This window comes from Thamnophis sirtalis, unplaced genomic scaffold (genome assembly GCF_051295495.1).
Source record: "Thamnophis sirtalis isolate CommonGarterSnake01/CBP01778 unplaced genomic scaffold, rThaSir2_p1.2 scaffold_2, whole genome shotgun sequence".
NCBI classification, from domain to species: domain Eukaryota; kingdom Metazoa; phylum Chordata; class Lepidosauria; order Squamata; family Natricidae; genus Thamnophis; species Thamnophis sirtalis.
In genome coordinates, this window is record NW_028261382.1 from 28,175,920 (window position 1) to 28,201,607 (window position 25,688).

Sequence of the window (25,688 nt, forward strand, 5' to 3'; positions counted from 1 at the left end):
CAGATCCAATTTGAACTGAGCTCTTTTGCCAACTCTTTCTCCTGGTGGCTGCTTAGCTCCAGCAACAGCTTCCTGCTGGGGCCCTAAGGAGCCTGGGTGGGCAGGCGAGGAATGACTGGGAGGGGAGGGGCAAGTAGAGTCGGTCGAGGTGTCTCTCGATGTGAGTGACATTGAGCTGGCCACACCCACCCAGTCACATGACCACATTGCCACACCCAGCCATTTGGTCATTAGGCACATGATATTAGTGGTCCGCAGGATTTAGAATTATGAATTTAGTGGTCCCTGAGATCCGAAAGGTTGGGGACCCCTGGACTAGAAGACTCCAAGGTCCCTTTTAACAACTTTTTCTGTTATTCTCCAGGAAAATGTAGGCTTTTGCTTATGATGCAGATAGACTGCGCGTTCCTTGAGAGTTAAAATATCAAACCTATCCATGTCTTGTTGGATTTAATTTGCTATGACTGGAAAAGTCTCCACTGAGATGAAGTTAATTGGGAGGGGGTGTTCGTTCAAAGACCTGTATCTGTTTTAGAAACCTACCCCACTTCCCCAAAAGTGGAATTTTCCCCCCGATTCCTTTCTTCTCAAGTTCTCTGTCATCACCTAATCATTCATTCAGCTTACGATTTCTATTTAGCCATCTCTAAAGCAACTTCAAAGGAGCTGGGAAGTTTGTCAGGCACCGCACATGAGAAGGGGGGAGGGGTTTCTGCCATATGAATAATGGAAGACTTTTTTTACGGCACTAAAATAGCCATTCAAATTCCAGAAACCTGACGGATAAGCTCTGATAAATTGCCAGCAGATAAGAGCATCAGAGCATCTCACCTTGATCCTTCCTCCCTCCTTTACATGGTTCTTTTTTTTTCCGTGGCTGGAGCCAAAATCGGTTTTCCAATCACACCGGTTGCATTTGAAACTGTTCAGATCGGCGATCAATAGCGGGGGGTCCGCGAGAAAATTTTGGTGGTCCGCAGAAAAATTATTTGCATTGCTTATATTGCACTAAATCAGGGGTCCTCAAATTACGGCTCCTGGGACAGATACGTGCAATGAATGCTGGTGTTGCTGCAGAGAGTCTCCCCCTTCGGGGTCTTTTTGTGGGGGTCGGAGGGGGGCAGAAATTCCAATTTGGGGTCTCCTTCAGCCTCCTGGTGGGGGGCTTTGGGCGAAGGCTGGAGGGAAGAGCCGCTGGTGGGGAAGAGCCGGAGGGCCTCATTCCAGTGGGACTGTATCATGGCCTGGAACTGGCTGACCATCTCAGCCCACTGAGCCTCCAGGCGCCGGCACCTGGCTTGCACTCCCGCAGGTCTTCCCTCTGCTTGGAAAGCCCATGCTCCTAGTCCTCAGTGAGGTGCTTCTGCTGAGCCTCCTTCTCGGTCAGATCCAATTTGAACTGAGCTGTTTTGCCAACTCTTTCTCCTGGTGGCTGCTCAGCTCCAGCAACGGCTTCCTGTTACTCTTGAGTTCCTCTTCACTTTCTGCCATTCGAGTGGTATCATCTACATATCTGAGGTTGTTGATATTTCTCCCGGCAATCTTAAGTCTATAGACCTCACTGTAAGTCTGGGGTTTTGAAGATGTCCTTCAGAGTTAATTCGTGATTGTAGATCAGCTTAAAGGAAACGTGTCCCTGTCTTAGCTACCAGTAAAAATTGGGGGGCATTCTCTGAAGTTCATGATACCTGCTCAATGTCAACATTGATTGAGTGATGGAAAAAGCACAGGAGGAGAGAGGGAGGTGGGTGAATGGGCGGAAGACAGAGGCCACCTGCTGCCTGTGGGTCAAAGGGTTCAGAGGTCAAAGATCATGTGCTGCTTAACCATACCGGTCTGTGGAATAGCTCTTTCAGATTGTAAATCAAGAGGGTGATATTAATTAAAGCTTTCCTTAGAAGGAGTTAGCCGGTCTCTATCCTCCTCGTGAGCTACCAAACCAATTTGTTGTTGTTTGCAACTTTCCTGTAGCTTCCAGTTTTCCACCGCCTGCTCGGAGCATTCTCCAGATCATAGACTAGAAATAGAATAGAATAGAACAGAACAGAATAGAAAAGGGGTAGAAGAGGATAGGATAGAATAGAATAAGGAATGGAATGGAATATAGAAGAGAGTAGAGCTAGAATTGAATATAGAAGAGAAGAGAAGAGAAAAGAGAAGAGAACAGAATGGAATGGAGTAGAATAGAATATGCAGAAAAGAGAATAGAACAGAACAGAGAAGGAAAGGAAAGGAAAGAAGAGGGATAGACTAGGATAGGATAGGATAGAATAAGGAATGGAATGAATGGAATATAGAAGAGAGTAAAGCTAGAATAGAATATAGAAGAGGAGAGAGTAGAAGAGAAGAGAAAAGAGAAGAGAACAACAGAGAAGAGAAGAGAAGAAAAGAGGAATAGAAGAGGGATAGGATAGGATAAGATAGGATAGAATAGAATAAGGAATGGAATGGAATATAGAAGAGAGTAGAGCTAGAATAGAATATAGAAGAGGAGAGGAGAGAGTAAAAGAGAAGAGAAAAGAATAGAACAACAGAGAAGAGAAGAAAAGAAAAGAAGAGGGATAGAAGAGGGATAGGATAGAATAGAATAAGGAATGGAATATAGAAGAGAATAGAGCTAGAATAGAATATAGGAGAGGAGAGAGTAGAAGAGAAGAGAAAAGAGAATAGAACAACAGAGAAGAAAAGAAAAGAAAAGAAAAGAAGAGGGATAGAAGAGGGATAGGATAGGATAGGATAAGGAATGGAATGGAATGGAATATAGAAGAGAGTAGAGCTAGAATTGAATATAGAAGAGGAGAAAATTGAGTAGAAGAGAAAAGAGAATAGAACAGAATGGAATGGAATGGAGTAGAATAGAATATACAGAAAAGAGAATAGAACAGAACAGAGAAGAGAAGGAAAGGAAAGAAGAGGGATAGAAGAGGATGGGATAGGATAGAATAAGGAATGGAATGGAATATAGAAGAGAGTAGAGCTAGAATAGAATATAGAAGAGGAGAGAAGAGAGTAGAAGAGAAAAGAGAATAGAATAGAACAGAATGGAATGGAGTAGAATAGAATATACAGAAAAGAGAATAGAATAGAATTCTTTATTGGCCAAGTGTGATTGGACACACAAGGAATTTGTCTTTGGGGCATATGCTCTTGGTGTACATAAAAAGACACTTTCATCAAGAATCATAAGGCACAACACTTAATAATAGTCATAGGGTACAAATAAGCAATTAGGAAACAATCAATATCAATATAAGTCGGAAGGATACAAAGAACAAAGTTACAGTCCTGCAGTCATAAGTGGGGAGAGATAAGATACTAGGAAGGAAGAGAAGAAGAATAGTAATACAGTCTTAGTAAATAGTTTGACAGTGTTGTGGGAATTATTTGTTTAGAAGAGTGATGGCATTTGGGAAAAAACTGTCCTTGTGTCTAGTTTTTGTGGTGTGCAGTGCCTTATAGCATCATTTTGAGGGTAGGAGTTGAAACCATTTATGTCCAGGATGCGAGGGGTCTGTAGAGATTTTCACAGCCCTCTTTTTGACTTGTGGAGGAAGACTAAAAAAGGGGTTTTTTTGTGTGCAAATCTTGCCAAACTGCTCAATGATTTAAAAAGGACTTTTTTTTGCTTTTCCTTCAAAGAATTCTGCGAAGTGGAAAAGGCTGCAGAATAGGAATAGTCAATCAACCCTAGTTGGATTGATTAATTGATGGTGCCACTTTTTATTTTTTGCCAAGGGGATGAGTCCTCATTGATGTCTCTGAGAGTCAAAGACATGTTTTATCTCTTGGTCCAAGAAGATACATCACCGGTGTCAATTTGAAGGAGCGTTATCTACTTTAAGAGAGACTAAGTGGACATTTATTTCAATCGAGCCGTGGAGTAAAGTCAGGCTGAAGTCTGGAAGAAATTCCTGAGCAAAGAGCAATGGGTTTATTTCAGATTCGCCGTTACTTTCCAAACGGCATAAAGTTTGACAAGTCAAATGACACAATGGGTCTTCTTTGCAGGGGAGACTTTTTGGGAACAATTCAAGAGACGAGATTATTATTTTAGTTGTTACATTTAGCTTGTTGGTGATCCACAAACAAGGACCTACCCAAATAGCACTTGAGGTGTTAAATAGGATAGAATAGAATATAGAATAGAATATAGAATAGAAAGAATAGAATAGAAAGAATAGAATAGAATACAGAATAGAATAGAACAGAATAGAATATTGAATGGAATGGAATAACAGAGTTGGAAGGGAACTTGGAGGTCTTCTAGTCCTAAAAAGAGCCGAGGTGGCGCAGTGGTTAAATGCAGCACTGCAGGCTACTTCAGCTGACTGCAGTTCTGCAGTTCGGCTGTTCAAATCTCACCGGCTCAGGGTTGACTCAGCCTTCCATCCTTCCGAAGTGGGTAAAATGACCCAGATTGTTGTTGGGGGCAATATGCTGACTCTGTAAACTGCTTAGAGAGGGCTGAAAGCCCTATGAAGCGGTATATAAGTCTAACTGCTATTGCTATTGCTAACCCCCTGCTTAGGCAGGAAACCCTATACCGTTCCAGACAAATGGCTATCCAACATCTTCTTAAAGACTTCCAGTGTTGGGGCATTCACAACTTCTGGAGGCAACTTCTGTTCCACTGATTAATTGTTCTAACTTGTCAGGAAATTTCTCCTCAGTTCTAAGTTGCTTCTATCCTTGATTAGTTTCCACCCATTGCTTCTTGTCCTGCCCTCAGGTGCTTTGGAGAATAGCTTGACTCCCTCTTCTTTGGGGCAACCCCTGAGATATTGGAAGACTGCTATCATGTCTCTCCTAGTCCTTCTTTTCATTAAACTAGACATACCCAGTTCCTGCAATCGTTCTTCATATGTTTTAGCCTCCAGTCCCCTCATCCTCTTTGTTGCTCTTCTCTGCACTTTTTCTAGAATCTCCACATCTTTTCTACATCGTGGTGACCAAAACTGAATGCCGTATTCCAAGTGTGGCCTCACCAAGGCCTTATAAAGTGGTATTAACCCTTCACGTGACCTTGATTCTCTCCCTCTGTTGATGCAGCCTAGAACTGTGTTGGCTTTTTTGGCAGCTGCTGCACACGGCTGGCTCCTATTTAAATGGTTGTCCACTAGGACTCCAAGATCCCTCTCACAGTTACTCCTATTGAGCAAGGTACCATCTCTGCTGTACCTGTGCATTTGGTTTTTCTTGCCTAAACGTTGAACCTTCCTTTTTTGACCCTTGGATTTCATTTTGTTAGACAGCGTCCAGTATTCTAGGCGCAACGTTGAGTGTTAAATTTCTGCGGAAGACTGAGGCGTCTTCACAAATCTGCCATTCAGTAAAGACGTACAAGGAAACCCTTTGGAGGGACGTATTTAATCTAACACGATTAGAAGAAAGGAAACCACTATGGTTGCTTATTCGGAATTTTTAAAAAATATATATAACTAACTGAACTTTAAGCTAGGAATCCCCAGGTTGGGTGGATTTGGAAAGATTCATATGTGTATTTGGGGAGAGGGAAGATTCACAAGGAAAATTGGAGACTGCTGAATTTTGGGAAACCGCTAAACAGCATGTGTTGTGGAGTTTTGGGCATAAATAATGACTTGCTTCTCCCCGTTTCATTTTCAGAAAGTTAGAAATATTTCTCTGGATGATGTGGTTATCCTAAATGTGGACACTAACACACTGGAAACCCCTTTTGATGACCTACAAAGCCTCCCGAATGACGTAGTGAGTACACTCATGTTTCTTCCTGGTTCTTTTTCTCGCATGCTCGAAGGATCTTCGACTGGTTCTCCTAAACCAGGGGTCAGCAACCAGCAGCTCTGGAGCCGCATGTGGCTCTTTTATCCCTCTGCTGCGGCTCCCTGTTGCCGGTCGGCTCCACAATTGATAGAGCTTTCGGTTGGGACAGGTAGAGGAAAAAGGACGCCGCGCTAGGAGGAGACTCTATGGTGGGGGAACCGGACTTCCAGTCAGCAGAGGAAAAAGGATGCAGTGCTAGGAGGAGACTCTATGGTGGGGGATTGATAAAGGATATTGAGACTCCAGAAAGAGTGCAGAGAAGAGCAACCAGGATGATGAGGAGACTGGAGACTACAACATATAAAGAAGGGTTGCAGGAACTGGGCATGGGTAGTCTAGGGAAGAGAAGGACCAGGGGAGACAGGATAGCAGTCTTCCAATATTTGAGGGGCTCCCACAGAGAGGAGGGAGTCAAGCTATTTTCCAAAGCACCCAAAGGCTAGACAAGGAATAATGGATGGAAACTGACCAATGAGAGATTCAACCTGGAAATAAGGAGGAATTTTCTGCCATGGAACAGAAGTTGTGGGAGCTTCATCACTGGAGGCTTTCAAGAAGAGACTGGACTGCCATTTGTCAGAAATGGTGTAGGGTCTCCTGCTTGGACAGAGGGGGTTGGACGAGATGACTTAGAAGCCCCCTTCTAACTCTGTTAATCTATATTCAATGGAGCAGACGTTGCCTCCAGAAGTTGTGGAAGCTTCATCCCTGGAGGCTTTCAAGAAATGACTGAACTGGCATCTGTCTGAAATGGTGTAGGGTCTCCTGCTTGGGCATGGGGTTGGACTAGATGACCTACAAGGTACCTTCCAATTCTTGTTATTCTGTTCTTTTGTTAAATCTCCTCTCCAGATGACTGATTGGAGTGCCTCTAGAAAAAGATCCGCTTTTTTCTGTTGGGAAATTTTTTCCCTTTGCTGTTTTTCTTTCATGCCTTGATCAATGTTTGCACTAAATCCTCAAGAGGAATCCAGCTTGAGTGGGCAGCGTCTGAAGGTCTCCTGCGTGGTTGCCCTTGTGGGAGGGGGGCTTTTGACAAGAGGTTCACCAAGGTGGAGCTTTATTGGTAGAATGATGTCAGAACTGCCACCGGCCTCTTCTGAGACAGCATTATTCCGGCCCATCAAAACCTACAGCCCTCCCATCTTGTGGGGAAAAAAAAAAGCTAATTGGTTACGATCATCGTTTCTGCTTTATGAAGCATCTTTTTCTCTTCTGGCTGGTTTGGTGGTCTTGGACACCATGAGTTTGCTTTTTCCCATCCCTTCTTGGGTTTTTAAAAGTTTTCGAGCGGGGCACCTGAGCACCAAGCTTGTGATTTTTTTTTAAATTAAAAAGAAAATCCGGGCGGTGTTCGACTCCCTTTTTAAAAGCCACTTGCCTCGGCTTCTCCCCAACCCCCCCTCCCAGCCTTCCTTTTTTTGATACCCGTGTTTTGCAAATTCGGTGTTTTTTTCCTTGCTTTTATTCATGTTGACAACTCCAAAGCCATGGATCTAATTAAAAGAAATTCCTCTCGCACCTTCGCTGAACCATTCCATTATGCCGCACTGCACAGATTGCATTTCGAAGCATGGTGATAGCTTAAGCCTGACCTTTCCTCCCCGAACTGCCAAGAGTATAGAAATGTGCTTTAGACACACACGCACGGACAACTCGGATTGGGTTGTGCGTCTCTGCGGCACCTCTGGGAAGATGCTTGCTCCTTCCTTGCAGAAATTATCGTCCACCTTTGAGGGCAGGGGGCCCTTAGGGAGCTCTGCTGTCTTGCAAGGGGAGCTGCTGAAGACATGGACTTGTGGATAACTTTCCCAAGAGTGTAGAACTGTGATGGAGAACCTATGGCATATGTGACGGAGGTGGCACGCACAGCCCTCTCTGGGCACATGCGCTGTCGCCAGCTGCTCTTCTGGTTCCCAGCGGGCACAGGCACACCGACCAGCTGGTCTTCCCAGGTGCCGGTGCACCAGAAAACGGCCTGAAAATAGGCAAAAAAAAAATGGCCCAGAAAACAGCTTGAAAAACTGTCTGGAAAATGTCCTGGAAAACATCCTGGAAAACATTCTGAAAAACAGACCAAAACCAGCCCAGAAAATGGCCCCCCAAAAAGGCTGGAAAACAGTCTGAAAAACGGCCCAAAAAACAGTCTGAAAAATGGCCCGGGAAACGGTCTGAAAACATCCTGGAAAATGCCCCGCAAATGGCCTAGAAAACAGCCTGGAAAACATCCTGAAAAACACCCCCAAAATTGCCCAGAAAATGCCCCAAAACTTGCCCAGAAAACAGCCTGAAAAACACCTCCAAAACATCCTGAAAAATGCCCCCAAAGTGGTCCAAAAAACGGTCCAAAAATGGCCCAGAAAATGGCCCAGAAAACAGCCTGAAAAACACCCCCCCCCAAAACGGCTGGGAAAACAGCCTGAAAAACGGTCTGAAAACAGCCCGGAAAATGGCTTTAAAACAACCTGAAAATCAGCCAAAAAACAGGCATTTGCACACCGGCCAGCTGGTCTTTAGGTTTCCAGTGCTGTGGCTCGTGCGTCCATGCGCATTCCGGCTTGGGCACTCGGTGCTGAAAAGGTTCGCCATCACTGGTGTAGAACGTGGTGCTTTTTGACACCTCCTGTTCTCAGGATGGAAAATTTTCAGACCAGATTGTTCTGACTCAGTCTTCGCGACAACCACACCACTCCCTTTTCTTCCTATTTATTCCACAGCCAGGGAGGAGCCAGTCAGCGTCCATGCTTATTTTGCTTCCTGAGCCAGCTCCTTGTCCTCTGTTGTTCTCCTCTCCTATCTGCTCTGTGCGGTAGGTGCATCTGGAACAGGCCCCCAGCTGTTCCTCCTTGCCTCCAGAAGTTGTGAATGCTCCAACACTGCAAGTTTTCAAGATGTTGGGTAACCATTTGTCTGAAGTGGGGTAGGGTTTCCTGCCTAAGCAGGGAGTTGGACTAGAAGACCTTCAAGGTCCCTTCCAACTCTGTTTTTCTTTTTCAAAGTTTTTTTTATTTTTATTCTCATATATATATATATATATATAGGTATACATTCACATATTTATAGCTCTTATTTATCTTCATTACTTTTACATATTTATTTTCCATGTAAAAGGTTAAAACATACATTCTGAGTTCTTTTGCTTCTCATCCCATACACCTATTTTGTATTATCACCACCCGATCTTTTCTTTTCACTCTCCTTCCCGTCTCCATTTTCTTCCTTTCTCCTTTTCTTTCCCTTTCCTTCTTCCCTTGCCTCTCCCCTACTCCTCTCTTCCTCTTCCCCCTCCTACCCCCTCTCCTTCTCTTTTTATCCCTTCCCTCCTTCCTCTCCTTTCCTCTTTCTTCCTTCTCTCTCCTTTCCTCTCTCCTCCTTTCTCCCTTTCCTTTTCTGTTGTTGTGGTTATCTCTTCTCAACTCTTCAACTGGTGTATTTTCGGGATGGTATTTCCCCAACTCTGTTTTTCTAACTCCCAGAATTCCTCAGTCATTCCAGCACTGGCTGAAGAATTCTGGGAGTTGAAGTCCACAAGTCACCAAGTTGCCAAGGGTTGGAGAGCCTTTGCTTTAGCGGATCGGAGACAGACACTTCGAATCTGGGTCCTTCCGCTCACTTTTGAGAATTTGTCCAAGTTGGTGCGAGCCGAGATTTGCTCAGCTCCCTGTCACAGAATGTTCTTTTGTATCGATGGTAATGAGACTGTCAGTATGCGTTCACCTAAAGCGCCGCTCTCTGTGAATCAGAGGCAATTAAACACCTCCGGGATGAAAAGAAGAAGGGTGAGGAAGGTTAAGTGAGACATCCTCTGAAGTACAGGTGGCAGGAGCCTTCTGAGGAGCCTTGAGGATGCTGGAGGAGCCAAGGGTGGCACCTGTTGACAGGTGGGCACCGTTGGCATCCGGGCTGGTGGGGCAAATCGACCCCATCTGCTCTAATGAGAAAAGGGGGAGTATCCTATTAGTATGGTCTCTTGTGAAGTCATTGCTCAACCTGGTTGTCAGGCATGCATTTATATTCTTTTTAGAATTTTGGCCTGCCACACTTTCTCTTATTTCATTATGCTGTTTCTTTAGTATAGTCGATGGGAGGGGGGGAATAGAAGGAGTAGGATTGTGGAATGTATTGTTTTTCATTCTTTACTAGAAGCCAAGGTCATTCTTTGTCTCCGCACTTTCACACCTGACCAGAAGCAGCTGGGTGGAGATGCCAGCGTGGAAGAAGAAGATTGGACCATGTGATGGATTGTGGGTGTGGGGACAAGATCATGAACTTTTAACTGGGTGGGATTCTGATGTAATTTCCAGTATTGGGATTAACACAGATATGCCTAAGATGTCTGCTTTATTAAATTGGAACTTTAAGGATCGTTTTGCCTTGGACTCTGATTTAATTCTGCATGATACTTGGAACGCTGACACCGGTCCGGCTTTGCTTGATACCAGTCTAAAGAAAAAAGTCCATTTGAGGCACATTTTCCTTTGGGGAAGATAGGCGCGGTCTCTCCAATGAGTTGTATTTCCTCCAGCTTCCATGACGTTAGGGTAGGGTGGCGACCATTCCGTTCTGGTAGGGCTGTTAGCAAGAAGATGGGCCACTCGCTTGCTTAAAACGCATCTTCCCTTTGCTTAAACACGGCTGCCTTTCCTTCCTATGGAGTCTCAGGCACTCAAAGAGCGATTTGCACCCATTTCCCACAGAAAAGAAAACACAGGGTGCTCCAAAACCCTTTTGACAACTAAAATGAAGATAACACTGCGTATATCGGGTTGGGTTTTTTAAAAAAAACCTTTCTGCTATGACTAAAAAAAGAAACCTATAGCGTGTTGCACTTATGAAATCAATGAACTGCTAAGGAGAAAAGTCATTTTTTAATTTCTGCGTGCAACAAAAACATTTTGAACTCCGGGAAGAAAAAAAAGATGGGTCAAAAAGCTCAATAAATGACAGGGCGGTGGGTATCGCAACATTGGCGGTTGTGGTGCGTATTTTGAGCGACAGGGAGCCGCAACAGAGGGACGAAAGAGCCACATGCAGCTCCGGGGCCGTGGGTTCTAGGAGAAAATGAGAAACAGGTAAAATGGAAAAAAGAGCCGCAACAGGTTAAAAATAAAGATTCAGAATAACTTTATTGTTACTTGGAATGTACGCTAATTGGCATGTATTAAAATGAAATGTTGTTGCATACCCAAATAAACTCAATAAATACCAAAATAAACATGGAAGCGGTTCTTCCATGATTGACTTCAAAGTGCAGTCCAAAGTTTGAAAGAGTTCAGTGTATCCTGCTCTTGAGTCAACGTCTTCCGATTTGAAAGCAACAGAGGTATTTCTCCACTTCCGAACATTCATATGTATGTATGTATGTAAAGGTTCCCCTCGCACATCTGGGCCAGTCATTCCCGACTCTAGGGGGCAGTGCTCATCTCCGTTTTAAAGCCAAAGAGCGAGCGCTGTCCGAAGACGTCTCCATGGTCATGTGGCTGGCATGACTCAACGCCTTCCCACCAAAGGTGGTTCCTATTTTCCTACTTGCATTTTTTACGTGCTTTCCAACTGCTAGGTTGGCAGAAGCTGGGACAAGTCACGGGAGATCACTCTGTTACGTGGTGCTGGGGATTCGAACTGCTGAACTGCCGACCTTTCTGATTGACAAGCTCAGCGTCTTAGCCGCTGAGCCACTGCGTCCTGCGCACTAAGACAATTAGACACAAGGACAGTTTTTCCCGAACGCCATCACTCTGTTAAAGAAATAATTCCCTCACCACTGTCAAACTGTTCACTAAGGCTGCATTAGTATTACTATTAGTCTTCTCATCGTTTCCATCACCCATCTCCTCCCTCTTATGACTGCAGGACTGTAACTTTGTTGCTTGTATCCTTATGATTTATACTGATATTGATTGTTTCCTGATTGCTTATTTGTACCCTATGACTATCATTAAGTGTTGTATCTTATGATTCTTGATGAATGTATCTTTTTATGTACACTGAGAGCATCTGCACCAAAGACAAATTCCTTGTGTGTCCAATCACACTTGGCGAATAAAGAATTCTATTCTATTCTGTTCTACTCTACTCTACTCTACTCTATTCTACTCCGCTCCACTCCACTCCACACTTTATTCCTATGATTATTACTAAGTATTATATCTTATGATTCGTGAGGAATACAACTTTTCTTTTTATATACACTGAGAGCTTCTGCACCAAAGACAAATTCCTTGTGTGTCCAATCACACTTGGCCAATAAATAATCCTATTCTATTCTACTCTATTCTATTCTACTCTACTCCGTTCCGTTCCGTTCTGTTCTCCTTCTTTCTTTCCTTATCCTATTCTATTTTATTTTACTCTACTCTATTGATACTGATTGTTTCCTGATTGCTTATTTGTACTCTTATGATTATCATTAAATGTTGTGCCTTATGTTTCAAGTTTCAAGTTCAAGTTTAATTTTATTTATAGGCTGCCCAATACCGGAGGACTCCGGGCGGCTTACAGAGAGGGAAAATAAAATAAAATAAAAATAAAATAGACAAATTAAAAAACAACACAGATACATTCATTTCAGTCGGGGCTGGACCTCAACAATGAGGTCAACAGCCCCAGGCCTGCCGGAATAGCCAGGTCTTGACAGCTTTTCTGAACGCCATGAGAATGGGTGAGGTCCGGATTTCTGGGGGTAGTTCATTCGAAAGGGTAGGGGCAGCCACAGAGAAGGCTCTCCTCCGGGGAGCCGCCAGCTGACATTGTCTGGCTGACGGTATCTGAAGGAGGCCCACCCTGTGGGATCTTACCGGCCATTGGGAGGAGTGTGGCAGTAGGCAGTCTCGCAGGTATGCTGGTCCTAAGCCATGCAGGGTAATAACCAACACCTTGAATTGCGTCCGGAGACCAATAGATAGCCAGTGCAGCTCGTGGAGGATAGGTGTGACATGGGTGTACCTAGTTACACCCAATATCGCTCGCGCAGCTGCATTCTGGACTAGTTACAGTCTCCGAATGCTTTTCAAGGGTAGCCCCATGTAGAGCGCATTGCAGTAATTCAGCCTTGAGGTGACTAGGGCATGAGTGACAGTCTGGAATAAAATATTATCTTATTTCCCCTCCCTCTATTTTAATCATGCGTCATCTGGGTATTTATTTCATGTTTTGTTCCTTTTTCTTTCTATTTATATCTTTTTTCAAGCCACTCATAAAATCGCCCCCCATGTCCTTTAGTACACTGATTCCTCCTTGTTCTTTATTCTCAATGTCAACCTGTTCATTTCTGCACAATCTAATATCTTCTTTATTACCTCCCCTTCCGATGGGATTTTGTCTGCTTTCCACTTTTGTGCAAATAAAATTCTAGCTGCTGTTATTATTTGTACAATCAAATATGAATCTTCTTTACTGTATTTCTCTGGCAGAATACCCAATAAAAATATCTCTGGCTTAAACTCCACGGGTTTATGTATCATTTTCTCTTAACCATGTTTGTATTTTGACCCAATAGCTTTTTTCATCCCTACACTTCCACCACATATGATAATACGTTCCTGGCCATTGGTGACATTTCCAACATTTAGCTGATTTATCCTTAAACATTTTTGTTAATCTTTCAGGTGTCATGTGCCCCATCTGTAAAACATTTTATATCAATTCTCTTTACATGCTGTCGCCATTGTCAGATGGTTTCCTCTTGAGGGTCTTCCAGATAGAAAACGATTCCTTCTTCTTCTTCTCCCAGATCTCCGCGCTGAAGAGCCGGTTGAAGAAGGTCTCCATGACCACAGGAGATGGAGTCGCCAGGGCGTTCCTCAAAGCCCAGGCCGCCTTTTTCGGGAGCTATCGAAACGCCCTGAAGATCGAGCCAGTAAGTATGAAGGACAAATCTCTTAATGTTGACTAGATGTGTTTGTGTGGTGCGTTTCTTCGCAACTCAGTAAAATGTCAGGCGTGAGCATCGTCTCTCTGGTAAATTGGATTCCCAACCATGTAAAGAAGGATTCTGGGCACAATCGAAGTTCAATTGGAGCTTCTTGTCTTCTTCAGCACATTGTCTGGAAACCTACTGTATTTTTCGGAGTATAAGACACATGGGAGTATAAGATGCACCAAGATTTTGAAGAGGCAAATTAAAAAAAAAGTTTTTTTTTAGTCCCGAAAATGCCCTGTTTTTCGTGAAAATGCACCCATTTTTTGTTTAAAAAGGGCATGCATAGCCTTTAGGAGGCTTATAGAGTGCTCCTGGGGTCTGGAGGGGGAATGGCCCGTTTTTCGCTCATTTCTATCCTCCCCGGCCCCCAGGAGCACCCTATAAGCCTCCTAAAGGCTATGTATGGCCATTTTGGTGAAGGGGGCAAGGTTTTGGGAGGCCAAAAATGCTGTATTCAGTGTATAAGATGCACCCAGATTTTCAGCCTCTTTTTTGAGGGAAAAAGGTGCATCTTATACTCTGAAAAATATGGTACCTCTTTTTCCGGCAGGTGAGTTGCCACCTTGTGGGATGAGGGCGACTCTCAGGTTGCCAATGACACCTCAAATAAGGCTAGTCTCTCATTGTAGGTTTTTTTCCCTTGAAGTGAGTATGGTTATACACCTTGAGTTTGATTGCGGTGGATATCAAGAGGTTGTTATTGTCTCCAACAATTGCCTATTGTTATTGTTTGTTCTTCCTGCTCTGCTGGTTTTCATCCTCTGTTGGCCATCCAGACATGCCCTTGCAAGGTGGCAACCATATTAGGATAGAATAGAGCTGGGCCTTGGAGGTCTTCTAGTCCAGTCCCCTGGAAGAATAGAATAGAATGAAGAATAGAGTAAAATAGAGTAGAGTAGAGTAGCATAGAATAGCATAGAATAGTGGAGTGGAGTAGAGTAGAATAGAAGAATAGGAGTAGAATAGAGTAGAATTAGAGTAGAATAGAATAACAGAATATAATAGAATAACAAAAGAGAAATTGGAATAGAAGAAAAGAGAAGAGAAAAGAAATCAGAATATAGTAGAATAGAAATAGAAATAGAAATAGAATAGAATAATGTAGAAACAGAATAGAAATAGGAATGGAGAGTAAAGAATGGAGTGGAATGCTTCTGAATAGAATAGAATAGTTGGAAGGCCCTTGGAGGTCTTCTAGTCCAACCTCCTGCTCAAGCAGGAGAACCTATACTTTTTCAGACAAGCGACTGTCCAGTCTCTTCTTAAAAGCCTCCAGTGATGGAGCACCCACAACTTCTGGTGGCAAGCTGTTCCACTGGTTAATTGTCCTCCCTGTTAGGAAGTTTTTCCTTAATTCCAGGTTGCTTCCCTCCTTAATTAGCTTCCATCTATTGTTTCTTGTCTTACTTCTCTGATGCTTTGGAGAATAATTTGACCCCCCTTTTTCTTTGTGGCAGCCCCTCATATACTGAAATACTGCTATCATATCCCCCCTAATTCTTCTTTTCTTTAGACTAGCCAAACCCAGATCCTGCAGCATATCGGTATATTTATTAAATAAATTAAAGTAAGAAATAATTGGATCATTGAAGGACTAACCTGCAATTGAAATACAAGTGTGGTTGTGTTTGATCGCTCTTGCCATTGGGAAGAGGACGTTTTATGGTGGTTTAATTCAGAGGTGGGATTCAAAATTTTTTACTACCGGTTCTGTGGATGTGGCTTGATGGATGTGGCAGGGGAAGGATACTGCAAAATCTGCATTCCCTCCCCACTCCAGGGGAAGGATATTGCGAAATCCCCATTCCCTCCCCACTCCAGGGAAAGGATACTGCAAAAACCCCATTCCCTCCCCACTCCAGGGGAAGGGTATTGCAAAAAACCCATTCCCTCCTGATCAGATGGGACTCGGGAAGCAGAGAATAGATGGGGGCAGGGCCAGCCAGAGGTGGTATTTGCCGGTTCTCTGAACTACTCAAAATTTCCGCTACCAGTTCTCCAGAACTGCTCAGAATCTGCTGAATACCACCTCTGGTTTGATTGTGGCAATGGGAAGGAATTAGAAGGAAGGAAGTTGATTAGGAGTTGGCTCTGTTGTGATGGATGGATGGATAGATGGATGGGTGGGTGGATGGATGGATGGGCAGGCGTTAAGAAGAGGAGGGCAGTGATGGTGTAAGTAAATTGCAGCCCTGTGCACACATTTGGTCAAATTTCAGAGGTGTTTTTGCTGAGTATTGGCAGCTCACATCCAGTCTCTCCCGGTGACTCGTGTTAATGTCAGGGTTCCAAATAGCATCCAAAAGTAAACCAGAGTCCGAGGCAAAATATTGCTCAAAGTTCCAATTTATTAAGAGAGCCACATTGGCACATCTGGGAAAACCCGAATCTGAAAGCTTCCCAGTTTTCCCCACCCAGTTGAAAGTCCAAGATCTTGCGCCCACACCCACAAGTCCATCCCATGGTCCAATCTCCCACTGCCATTCTGATAGCTTCCGCCCATCCAGTTCTGGTCAGGTGCAAAGTTGCAAAGACAAAGGATGACCTTGGCTTTCTAGAAAGAATGTTGTTATGGCTACATAGCATCTAACTCTGTAAATCCCCCCTCCCATTTTCCCACCATAGAAAAGGCATAGCAGAATAACAGAAAGTGTGGCAGGCCAGAGATCCAACAGAAAAGATGGCTGCAGTTCTGACACTCCCCTCATCCAACTGGCCTTTGGGGGTCTCTTTCCCAAAGTCTCTGGTGTAGGGTCTCCTGCTTGGGCAGTGGGTTGGATTAGATGACCTACAAGGTCCTTTCCAACTCTTCCAAATCCTTTTCTTTTCTTTTTTGGCCCTTGGGAGTGAAGCCACTCGGTAAATACAACCGTTTGCATATTGTGGCTTCTTTTTTTTTAATTGTAATTTTTTTTTTGTTAGCTGTGAAATGCTAAAGGTTAAAAAGATCTTTCAGGCAGCCTTCCACGCAAACAGTCACTTTAATTGCTTAATATTGTGGCATTTTAAATATTTATAGCCGTATCACATGCTGGAGGACAGAGGCAGTGGGCAACTCTAAACTCCCCCACCCCCCACCCCTGGTGGGGAGGGAAAAGGCCCATTGTGCTTGCCTCGAGCACCACCTGGTGGTCAGTCATGGCCCACGATGTGGGATTCGGCAAAGACTGGAGGGGTTTCCCTTGCAGGCAGACCCAGGTGGTTGTTTAGAAGACGGGCAGGATCTGCAATCTTGGAGACGTGGCATGGAGAAGTCTATTGACTGTCCCTGTCAGGCCTTTGTCTAACAAACTCAGATTAAACCATTGGATGTGATCCTGGCTTGTCCAGAAATCCTATATTAAAGTTTTCGCTGTGTCTTCTTGCTGTTAGTTGCGAAATCATGTCTGACCCATCGCGACCCCATGGACCACGTTCATCCAGGCCTTCCTGTCCTATACCATTCTCCAGAGTCCATTTATGCTCATACTGACTGCTTCGGTGACTCCATCCAACCATCTTATAGTTTTTTCTTCTTCTTCTTCTTCTTCTTCTTCTTCTTCTTCTTCTTCTTCTTCTTCTTCTTCTTCTTCTTCTTCTTCTTCTTCTTCTTCTTCTTCTTCTTCTTCCTCCTCCTCCTCCTCCTCCTCCTCCTCTTCCTCCTCCTCCTCCTCCTCCTCCTCTTTTCTCCTCTTCTCCACTATTCCTTCTCCCTCTCCTTCTCTCTTCACATTCTTGATTGTTGTTTTTGTTGTTAGTTGTGAAATTGTGTCCGACCCATCGCGACCCCATGGACCACATTCCTCCAGATCTTCCTGTCCTCTCCCATCCTCAGGAGTCCATTTAAGCCCATGCCGACTGTTTCAGTGACTCCATCCAACCACCTCCTTCTCTGCCATCCCCTTCTTCTTTTGCCCTCCATCATTCCCAGCATGAGGCTCTTCTCCAGGGAGTCCTTCTTCCTTCTCCTTAGGTGGCCAAAGTCTTTGAGTTTTCTCTTCAGGATCTGGCCTTCTAAAGAGCAGGCAGGGTTGATCTCCTCTAGGACTGACCGGTTGGATGGTCTTGCTGTCCAAGGGACTCGCAGGAGTCTTCTCCAGCACCAGCATCCAAAGGCCTCCATTCTTTGGCGCTCAGCCTTCCTTATGGTCCAACTTTCACAGCCATCTATTGCAACTGGGAAAACCACACCCTTGACTAGATGCACTTTTGTTGGCAGGATCTTCTCCTGGGGAGGATGGTTTCTTCGTCCCTCTTTCCATCCCTCAAAACCATCTCCAACAAACCTTGAGGGTTTGGTCTTCTCCTGTCTAACTAGCTTTTATGTCTTTACCTGCCATCTCCTACCATGATCTTCTCGTCCCCCGGCGACCTGCTTCCCATAATCCTTGATTCGGAAGGAGATACCTTGGTTAGTGGGGAGTTTGGTCTTCATAGAGAAGACTCTGTGTGTCTCTAGGCTAAATGGGAGAGGGGGAACCGATGGGGACCTCCAGCTCTGAGATAATGGCTTGCATTCTGACCCAGCCTTAGCAGAAGCAAGAAACGGACTCCTTGTCCCAATGCCCCCCAACCCCTCTTTATTTATCTCCTGTGAACTAACGGCATTCGCCCACCAAAAAGTCCAGGCAATGGTCCTTCAAATTGCAATAACAGACCTTATCAGTTCCTTGCGACAGCTGATGCACGAAACGCAATGAGCAAAATCTTCAGAAATACGAACTGTTGGGTTTTTTAAAGTTTTTTTTATTGAATGCAAATTAAAACATTGGACACCGTGTAACCGTCCTGGCAAAGTCTTTGCCATACCTACTAGAATATAAAGTTATGCATTCTAACCCCCCAGGGCTTAATTACATTTGGTCTATTCCGTATGTACAAATATAAAAATACTGCAATTCCAACCATGTTGCTTTGTTTTCATCTTATATATTTTCACTGTTACAGTTTCATACATAATTCTAATCTCCATTCTGTAAATCTTAGTCATTGCTTATTTTGGGTCTTTGTTCCAGCCATTGATAAAATTTGCCCCAGAGAAAGATGCACTGTTGTCTCCTACGACCACCACTCCCCATTCCTTCTATTTAATCCCCAGCCAGGGAGGGGCCATTCGGCATCCACGTGTGCTTTGCTTCCCGAGTCTACTCCTCGTCCTCCGTTGTTCACCTCTCCTAACAGCGCTGTGCATGCATGCGTCTGGAACAGGCCCCAGCTGTTCCTCCTCCTCCTCACTTATCTCAGCCTCCAAAGGCAGCTGCCTCTCCGGTGGCTGGGAAACGTCGGACGGCCCTGGCCTCCTCCTCTCTGCGTCCGACACAGAGCCCTCATCCGAGCCTTCCCCAGGCTCCAGAACTGGCCCAAGTTCCTCCCCAACCTTCTCATTGTCCGAGTCTGGCACCAGCTCTGCTGGCATCTGGCGGGCCACAACAGCTAGCAAGATGTTCTGAAGGACACAATGTTTCTCAAAAACAACAACAACAGCCTGTTCTCTGCCTAACATGGTTTCCCAGTGCTTCAGTTCCCACGTGGGGGTAGGTGAGATCTGGCTACCTTCGTCCATCATCCTGTAACGCACGAGGTTTGATTATTGCAAGAGGCTCCTTGGAAGTCTGTGTTAGACGTTCAGGGCCTTGGTTGCTGTTTAACAACACAACCGTGTTCCCAGCTTTTATCCCCGGGGCTAATTTGACTTTAAAATGACTGTTATAATTCTTTAATCCTCGCGATTTTATACCTCTCTCTCCACAGGATCCCACTTTGGCTGTTATAGTCAGTGAATTTTAACATCTGTGCTATTTTTACGGCGTGTGTTGGATGGCACACAGCTCCAAGGAAGGCACTTTCTGCTGGGAGGGCTCCCCAGTTGACCTACGGCGAACAGCCTGCTCAGTCCTTCGCATAAGGGCAACCTTTCCATGTGCTTTTAGTTTCATTTCTGTAATTATTATAGAAGGCAGACATTGCCTAATAATCCTCAATATTCATCTTCCTCCTCTATCATCATCTTCATCTTCTCCTTCTCTAACTTCTCCTTTTCTTTCTCCATATCAGCTTCTGCTACTCTTTTCCTTCACCTTATCTTCTCCTTTCTCCTCTTTCTCTTCCTCGTCCTCCATTTTCTTCTCTATCTTCTACTTTTCCTTCTCCATATCCATTTTCTCCTTCTCTTTTCCTGCACCTTATCTTCTTTCTCCTCTTTCTCTTCCTCCTCTTCCTTCTCCTCCATTTTCTTCTCTATCTTCTTCTTTTCCTTCTCCATATCATCTTCTCCTTCTCTTTTCCTTCACCTTCTCTTCTTTCTCCTCCTCCTCTTCCTCCTCCTCCATTTTCTTCTGTTCTTCTGTTCTTCTTTTCCTTTTCCATATCCATTTTCTCCTTCTCTTTTCCTTCACCTTATCTTCTTTCTCCTCTTTCTCTTCCTTCTCCTCCTCCATTTTCTTCTCTTTCTTCTTTTCCTTCTCCATATCATCTTCTCCTTCTCTTTTCCTTCACCTTATCTTCTTTTTCCTCTTTCTCCTCCTCCTCCTCCTCCATTTTCTTCTCTTCTTCTTTTCCTTCTCCATATCCATTTTCTCCTTCTCTTTTCCTTCACCTTATCTTCTTTCTCCTCTTTCTCTTCCTCCTCCGCCTCCTCCTCCATTTTCTTCTCTATCTTCTTCTTTTCCTTCTCCATATCATCTTCTCTTTTTCTTCACCTTATCTTCTTTCTCCTCTTTCTCTTCCTCCTCCACCTCCTCCTCCATTTTCTTCTCTATCTTCTTTTTTTCCTTCTCCATATCATCTTCTCTTTTCCTTCACTTTATCTTCTTTCTCCTCTTTCTCTTCCTCCTCCACCTCCTCCTCCATTTTCTTCTCTATCTTCTTTTTTTCCTTCTCCATATCATCTTCTCTTTTCCTTCACTTTATCTTCTTTCTCCTCTTTCTACTCCTCCTCCATCTCCTCCTCCATTTTCTTCTCTATCTTCTTCTTTTTCTTCTCCATATCATCTTCTCCTCTTTTTCTCCACCTTATCTTCTTTCTCCTCTTTCTCTTCCTCCTCCGCCTCCTCCTCCATTTTCTTCTCTGTCTTCTTTTTTTCCTTCTCCATATCATCTTCTCCTCTTTTTCTTCACCTTATCTTCTTTCTCCTCTTTCTCTTCCTCCTCCGCCTCCTCCTCCATTTTCTTCTCTATCTTCTTCTTTTCCTTCTCTATATCATCTTCTCCTTCTCTTTTCGAGAAAGTAAGGTGAAGAAAAAGATAAGGATAAGATGAATATGGAAAAGGAAAAGAAGAAGATGGAGAAGAAGATGGAGGAAGAGAAAGTGAAAGAGGATAAGATAAGGTGAAGGAAAAGAGAAGGCTCGGACGAGGGCTCTTCGTTGGAGGCAGAGAGAGGGCCGAGGCCATCTGGCAGTTCTCAGCTGCCTTCAGAGGTAGACAGCAGTGAGGCAGAGAAACAGCTGGAGCCTGTTCCCAGTGTGCGCATGCGCAGAGCTGCCAGAAGAAAAGAACAGCTCAGAAATCAGGGTCGACTTGGGAGTAAAGTCATAGGTGGAAGGTGATTGGCCCCTCCCAGAGGAAACAAAAGAGGAGCAAAAGGGGAGTGGTCTTTTTCAGGAAACAATCCGTTCAGTCATTAGATTTGTTTCAGGAGTGTGAAGATCTGTCCGTGAATCTCAGAGACTCTGTGCCCAGCCTTTCCTTGCACAGCCCCTCATGTGGAAAATATTTACATGGCAGCTTTCCAAGCTAGATAAGGTCTGTGGTCATAAATACTCCTTTGAAAGGCTGTTTGCCAGGCCTTGGCTGAAGGTGAATGAGAGGAATTCACATTCGTTTAAGAAAAGGAGTTTTGTCAGGACCAGGACTCTGCCTCCTGCTTTTTGGGGAAGTCTAGCTCTGAACACCCCCTCCCCCTTTTCCCACAGCAGAAAATGTGGTAGGCTTGAAGGCCCATCTGACTTTTCAGAGAAGATTTTATTCTTTCAAAAATGTTCCTTCACTTCTGCTGAAGGGATTTTACCTGAAACGTATAGTAAAGAGAACACATACTTAATTAGCCGCAGCTAGAATTGTATTTGCACAACATTGGAAAAGTGAAGAGATTCCTACAGACGAGAAGGTGATTAGGAAGATATTAGAATATGCAGAAATGAACAGATGAACGCTGGCGGTTAAGGAGAAAGAACAAACTGAATATTATAGGATATGGGAGCTATTTTATCAATGGTTAGGGAATAAAAACGGAAGTTGGAAATAAAAGGTTAAAAATGTTCCTTCAGCTCTGGAGGGCTCTTGGCCAACTGAGGCAGGCGATTGGTTGAACTCAAGGAGTCTCAACAGACTGGAAGGGACTGGATTTAGGGGGCTGGAAGCTCAAATACATGGTTCCAGGAATTCATCTAGTTGAATGAACACGGTGGCTCGGTAGCTAAGACGCTGAGCTTGTTGATCAGAAAGGCTGGCAGTTCGAATCCCTAGCGCCACGTAATGGAGTGAGTTCCCGTGACTTGCCCCAGCTTTCTTCCAACCGAGCAGTTCAAAAGCACGTAAAAAATGCAAGTAGAAAAATAGGAACCACCTTTGGTGGGAAGGGAACAGCGTTCGGCGTTGAGTCATGCCGGCCACATGACCACGGAGACATCTTCGGACAGTGCTGGCTCTTGGGCTTTGAAACTGAGATGAGCATCGCCTCCTGGAGCCGGGAACGACTAGCTCGCATGTGCAGGGGAACTTTTGCCTCAGTTGAATGAAAAGAAAGACTAAAGGTGGGCACGATCGCTGTCTTCCAATATTTGAGGGGCTGCCACAAAGAAGAGGGGATCCACCTGTTCTCCAAAGCACCAGGACAAGAAGCAACGGATGGAAACTCATCAAGGAAAAGCAACTGTAGAACTCAAGAGAAATTTCCCGACAGTTAGAACAATTCATCAGTGGAACAACCTGCCTCCAGAAGTTGTGAGTGCTTCATCACTGGAGGTTTTTAAAGGGCCGGAAGTGGCACGCAAAGCCCTATCTCCAGGCCCACTAGCCGTCGCCCATTGCCCTTCTGGGTTTTGGTGCGAACAGGCACTCTAGCCAGCTGCTCTTCCCATACATGGGAGTGCTGCAAACCGGAAGAGCAGCTCTGAAGCTGAACTCCCAGTTCCTGGTACGTCTTCATGCGTGCATGCGTGCCAGAACCCAGAAGCCCAGGTGACCGGCCTGCATGCGCATGCTGGAATCTGGAGGCTCAGCTTCCTGGCGCATACATGCACGCCAGGGAGCTGCTCTTCCAGTTTCCGGTGTTCCCTCTCTCTCTTCCGCGCATGCTCCCGTTTTGGCACTTGGTGCTGAAAAGGTTCATCCACACTGGTTGGACAGACAGACAGATGGATGGACGGACGGACGGATGGACGGATGACAGGCTTTCCTGCTTGAGTGGGAGTTGGACTAGAACAGTGTTTTTCAACCTTTTTTGTGCAAAGGCACACTTTTTTCATGAAAAAAATCACGAGGCACACCACCATTAGAAAATGTTAAAAATTTTTAACTCTGTGCCTATATTGACTATATATAAAGTAATTTTCCCACGGCATACCTTACACTATGTCACGGCACACTAGTGTGCCACGGCACAGTGGTTGAAAAACACTGGACTAGAAGACCATCCATTCTGTTATATTCTTAAGGCTCGTGAAACAAGCTGCACAACTCCTTTTCCCCAACTTCGGTTGGGACTCCGGCTTCGCCGTGCCGTAATTGTCATCCCATCACAGGCAGAGGTGGTGGGAAGTATGCGGCAAGCTGCCTAATGATAGGGGACACCTTCAACTGGGGAAGGGCTGGGGCAGGTGGCAAACCTCCCTCATTGACAGGTTGGTGGAATCGTGCTTCTTAAAGGAGCTGCGTTCATCTGAGCTGGAGAAGGTGGGTGGAGAAACGCTAATTGAATTGCTTTCCCTTCCCCAACGATCTGGCTGGATCTTGCAGGGAGTGAAATATGCATTTTGCAAATTGGAGCTGCGCTGCTCTCTACTTAAAATAAAGCGCCTCTGTCGGGTGCAGCAGCCGCGAGATTTATGCAGGGAGCAATTGGAGAGCTGCTTCAAATTCCAGGCAGCGCTGGAATTTCCTGGAGTCACCTGAAGGTCCATTATGAAGTAAATGCTTTTTATGATAATTGGATCCTCCATTGCTGTCTTCGCTCCATATTATTATCACTATTGTTGTTGTTATTATGTGCAAGACAATTAGCACATCACAGAGGCTTCACCTGGTCTCCTTTTTGCATATCTCCAACACTGGTGTGTGTTTGTTTGTTTCTCTGCTTTAAACTTCGTTATCAGCTGTGCAGATTTTGTATTTAAATGGCCCTGTTAGTTGGGGAATATTTATATCTATATCTACATCTACATCTATCTATAGATATCTATATGCATATATCTACATCATCTATCTATAGATCTATATCTATAGATAGGGATGGATGGATGGATGGATGGATGGATGGATGGATGGATGGATGGATGGATGGATGGATATGTAGGTAGGTAGATAGGTAGATAGATATGGTAGTTGATGCATGGATGGATGGATAGATAGACAGATGGATGGATTGGTAGACAGATAGACAGACAGACAGATAGATATGGTATTTGATGGATGGATGAAGAGAGAGAAAGAGAGAGAGATGTTAGTGGATGGATGCATGCATAGGCGGATGGATGGATGGACAGACAGAAAGATATGATAGTTGATGGATGGATAGACAGACAGACAGATATGGTAGTGGGTGGGTGGATGGATGGATGGATGGATGGATGGATAGATAGATAGATGATAGATAGATAGATAGATAGATAGATAGATAGATAGATAGATAGATAGAAAAATATGGTAGTTGATGCATGGATGGATGGATAGATGGACGGATGGATAGACAGACAGAGACAGAGACAGATAGATAAATAAATAGATATGGTATTTGATGGTTGGATGAAGAGAGAGAGAGAGGGGGGGTGTTAGTGGTTGGATGGATGCATGTGGATGGATGGATGGACAGACAGACAGAAAGATAGATATGATAGTTGATGGATGGATGGATAGACAGACAGACAGATAGATATGGTAGTGGGTGGATGGATGCATGGATGGATGGATAGATGGATGGATGGATAGACAGACGGAGACAGACAGACAGATAGATAGGTAAATAGATATAGTATTTGATGGATGGATGAAGAGAGAGAGAGAGAGAGAGAGAGAGAGAGAGAGATGTTAGTGGATCGATGGATGCATAGGTGGATGGATGGACAGACAAACAGACAGGTAGATATGGTAGTGGGTGGGTGGACGGACAGACAGACAGACAGATATGGTAGTGGGTGGATGGATGGATGGGTGGGTGGGTGGGTGGATAGTTAGCGATTCTCCAACTAAAAGGACCATTTTAATACAAAATCCACACAGCTGATAACATATGGATTTTCTTTCCACTGATGGCTTAGAGCAAGAATTCTTCACTGGAAAAGTTGTTGTGTGAAAATCCAGTAAAATGAAGGAAAGAAAGGGGTGCCAAAAAAAAAAAAGTTTTGAAAAGGAAGTCTTGTACTTTTGGAGATGACAAGTCTAAAAAAAAAATACGGATAAATCATGGATGCGGTTTGAAGTGGGTTTATTTCCTGCAAACAACAGAAGGGACAGAAGCTGACACACACATACACAGCATCCTTAAAGCTTCCTTGTCACATGGCTTCAACATTTCGGCATGGCTGCTACTGAGATACGGAGGAGAAGAAATCAGAAGCAGTCAAGACGGCTCCTTGCTTTATGCAGGCAAGACTAGAGGGGTGGACAAAAACCCCACCTCACCCAAGGGCAAGGGTCAGCAACCTTAAACACTCAAAGAACCACAAAGGTCCTAACTGGAAGCCCTCCGTTCAATTCTGCAGCTGACCGGAAGCCTGGTTCCCCCACCATAGAGTCTCCCCCTAGCATAGCATCCTTTTTCCTCTGCTGA

General features: G+C 44.5%; 1 protein-coding gene across 1 annotated transcript in view; it reads left to right on the forward strand.

Moving 5' to 3' along the window:
- Positions 1–25,688, forward strand: part of DENND1A (DENN domain containing 1A) — a 246,138-nt gene that overhangs the window by 153,705 nt on the left and 66,745 nt on the right. Inside the window, 2 exon segments of the mRNA XM_087704573.1 lie at positions 5,626–5,727; positions 13,535–13,660. Of these exon segments, the coding sequence (XP_087560699.1) occupies positions 5,626–5,727; positions 13,535–13,660 (228 nt within the window).